Here is a 3,687-nt window from a genome sequence, read left to right as displayed (position 1 = left end):
CTCTCTCTCTCTCTCTCTCTCTCTCCCTCCCTCCCTCCCTCCCTCCCTCCTAAATTCCTATTTACAGTGACCACTGCTTAGTATTAAGCTTGGTGACTGAACTGTCACCCTGTCACTTACATGTACATGCCATCTGCCAATAAATCTCATTTCTTAAGGCCTGTTTGGGGTAAACCTGCAGATTTCCATGTGAAACACTTTGGGAAGGCAGGAATAGTAAAGAGATGAGGTCAGACCTAAAGTCCTGCTCTTTACTGCAACTCTGATTTCCTTCTTAGAGAGTGGGCACCATCCAGCAGTATGGTCCAGGGAACAGAATAGGGTGGGGTGTGATAAAGGCTCTCATGAGGGATTGTGGTTGGGGATAAAGAGGGCACCCTTGAAGAGAGGGGCCATGAGGGGGACATTCAGCTGAGGCTTAGGGGAGGATAAAAGATTCAGAGAGAAGTATCATTGTATCCGTAGTGGGAATGTTAATTACTGGGTGAAGCAGCTGATGTAACCCTCTGCTGTGAGCTCGGGAAGATGGATTCAGTATAGAATTTGCTGCTGACTTTAGCAAGGCGCTTCATCTGCGGGGTGAGCCTTTACATGGTCATCTTTGGAGTAGGAACATAGGTCTCCTGCTTGACCTCCCATCTCATTGGGCCTTCTTTGTGACAGTTGAAAAATGTTATGATTTTAAAACTTGAAAATAAGAATCCAGTATGAGGCCGTGCTGTTACCTAAGACGGTTCCTGTCTTCTTTGCAGCCTTGCCATCCACTCCATCATAGTCCTGCCGCTGATCTATTTCGTAGTTGTGCGGAAGAACCCTTTCCGCTTTGCCTTGGGCATGGCGCAGGCTCTGTTGACAGCGCTCATGATCTCTTCCAGGTAACTAGAAGAGGGGCTTCTGGGAGAAGCTTCTAGACAATGCTTTGTTAGCTCTCATTTTGCTCTGTGAACCAGACTCCAGTTTCTGATTTTGGTCGCTGCCTTTGAGAGATGGCTTCCACATTCTTTGCCTAGCTCCTCGAACATATTTCTCCACCCTATTTGAGTGCAGCCTGCCCTCTTACCATGGTCTGATGCCCAGGAAGGAGATCTGGCGTAACTGGGGGTAGTGGTAGGCACAGCACCTTCTGATTCTTGGGCTGCTCATGCTTTGGGCCTTTATTCACTTTCTGGAAGAAAGGGGACTTTTCAGGTGGAGATTGAGGCTCAGCATTCTTAGACCCTAAATTGTTTTCTCTTTTCATCCCACAGTTCAGCAACTCTGCCTGTTACTTTCCGCTGTGCAGAAGAAAAGAACCAGGTGGACAAAAGGATCACTAGATTTGTGCTGCCCGTTGGTGCCACTATCAACATGGATGGGACTGCACTCTATGAAGCTGTGGCAGCTGTGTTTATTGCACAGCTGAATGACCTAGACCTGAGCATTGGGCAGATTATCACCATCAGGTGAGGCACAGTGTCACTGTCACTGCCTCACGTAGACACAGTCTGTGAAGAGAGACCAAGAATGGTCCAGTGATAGATTGCTGTCTTGGTCTGCAAAGCCCCTTCCCAAGATTAAGCACAAGTGGTACTCATGGTACACTTGATTCCTGCTTCAGGATCTGGGTAGCCAAAGCATCACTCTGCTCAGTTCAGCACACCTTGTAGGTGCCAGACAGTGCCAGACATAGAGGAGGCATCACAGACCAACGTTGAATAGGCCCTAGTTCTTGGTCTAACAGATAGGTACCCAAATAAATGCTGGATCTGTGATAGGAGCTCTCACAGAACATTGTATGGTGGTCACAGAGGGCCTCAAAGAGAGAATGATCAGCTCTACCTGGGAAGGTGGGGGAAGGATTCCTGGAGGAGGGGAAAGCACAGGTGAACCTGAGATGAGCAATAAGAACTAAACAGGATAAGATGGAAGCTAAGCGCTCTGAACAACAGACATATCTCATGGCCTAGTTAAGAGTACAGATTTGTTGGGTGGAATAAGGAGCCCAGTGTGGAAGAGACAGTGTAATGAAGAGGGGGCGGGGGTCATTTGAAAGACTGTTCATGGACAGGTCTGCAGGTTAGAGCAAGAGCTAGCAATTTGGCAATTGGATGAGAGTGGGAACAACAAACTAGAAGACCATTCAGGAATCAAAAGACCTACACTAAGCACCCATCAGTTAGTGAATCAAAGAAGCATCAACTGGATTCAGCTTCTGCATGAAGGGCAGGGCAGGGCTGAGATGTCTTCCAGTGCGTGGTTTGGGCTTATCAGAGCAGGGACTAGGATAAGAGAAGCAAGAATAAGGGGGAAGTAAGGGTTTATGCTTTTTGACGCATTGAATTTGAAATGCTCTTAAGAATTCCAAGTGGATATATGCAGTGAGGATGTAGGTCTGGACTGTGGAGCCCAGTCACTGATGGCTACCAACCCAGAGCCCAAAGTCAGGGTCAGTAGTTTAACAGTAGTCACTGGACATGTGAGTCATGAGTTGAGTGTCTGTTGGAATCTCTCAGCCACACTAGGATTAGTTGTAGACTTGGGCAAGATACTTGCTTTCTCTAAGCTTCTGTTTTCTCACCTGAGCGATGATGATAATAGTCCCTATAATTTATTCAAATATGATGATTAACAGGATACTTACAAAAGTCTTAGTGTCCACACAGGGAATACTCAATAAATGTTATTAATGAATGTCATTATGTGAGGAGAGTGGTATTGTGGGAACCATGTGACAAGATGTTTATTTTTAAGGATAAAAATGATCCACACACTGTCAGGTACTGAAAAGAATTCAAGTCAAATGATAAATCCCCTAACTTTTCCTTAGTCATAGGTTTTCTAGATTCCTCCTGTTACCAGGGAAATTGGAGCTGCCTTTGGGCTTTTTATCCACATTAATAAAAGAATTTAAAAATGGACTCAAGCTGGGTGTGGTGGCTCATGCCTTTAATCCCATTATTCAGGAAGATCCTGTCTCAAAAAAAAAAAAAAAAAAAAAAAAAAAAAAAGGACTCAAATGGAGACTTAAGGAAGATTTTATTAGAATTTGAGAGAAAACAACAGGGCAGGCAATCCCAGCTGCTGCCAAGAGGAGGGAGATGAAGAGAAATGCATGCCTTTTAAGTTATTCATAAAGGTCAGAGAAAGATATAAACGTCAGAGAAAAACATAGAGCCCAGAGTGTCAAGGAAGGCACACTCCAGTTTTTGACCGATATCCCAAAAAGTAGCAAAGAGAAAGAAAGCATGCTCAGTGCCAGGCCAGGGTCTGAGTTCAGAGGGAACCTGTACCAGGTGCACATGGTTAGAAATAGAAATGGAGACAGTTTATTAAGAAGGGGAAAGGATTCCCAAGAATAGGAGTGGGCCAGTGAGCTGAGAGAAAAACCCAAACTCTAGGCCTCAGGTGCAGCACTCTTTATAGGACATTTCTGGTTGTATTAGCAAAAGCTCTTCTCACACATAATGCCCAGAGGCTTCCAGTCTTCCTCTGCCAATTGACTTCCTTCATATGTAATCTTGATGCTTGCTGTAGTCTGCAGGTCCCTGCACCCCCCCAACCCCTGCCCCAACCCTGGCATACCTTTTCCAACTTGACTTGGGCATATATGCTAGATAGTCAATTTGCATCTAAACCTCTTTTCCTACTCTGGAATCTTCTTCAGTCAGAATCACTGATAGCTACCGAGCCAGAACTAGTTATATATAT

The 3,687-nt window shown here is 45.2% G+C and overlaps 1 protein-coding gene across 1 annotated transcript in view; it reads left to right on the top strand.

The window, feature by feature from the left end:
* The window catches only part of Slc1a1 (solute carrier family 1 member 1), a 114,607-nt gene that overhangs the window by 103,033 nt on the left and 7,887 nt on the right, over window positions 1-3,687 (top strand). The window contains exons 9-10 of the mRNA XM_008841680.2: window positions 753-875; window positions 1,248-1,442. Coding sequence (XP_008839902.1) covers window positions 753-875; window positions 1,248-1,442 — 318 coding nt within the window. The remainder of the gene's footprint in view (window positions 1-752; window positions 876-1,247; window positions 1,443-3,687) is intronic.

This window comes from Nannospalax galili, unplaced genomic scaffold (genome assembly GCF_000622305.1).
Source record: "Nannospalax galili isolate Female #2095 unplaced genomic scaffold, S.galili_v1.0 scaffold241, whole genome shotgun sequence".
Classification (NCBI taxonomy): Eukaryota; Metazoa; Chordata; class Mammalia; order Rodentia; family Spalacidae; genus Nannospalax; species Nannospalax galili.
The sequence above is the reverse complement of the archived record's forward strand: the minus strand, read 5'-3'. Positions and strand labels throughout refer to the sequence as shown.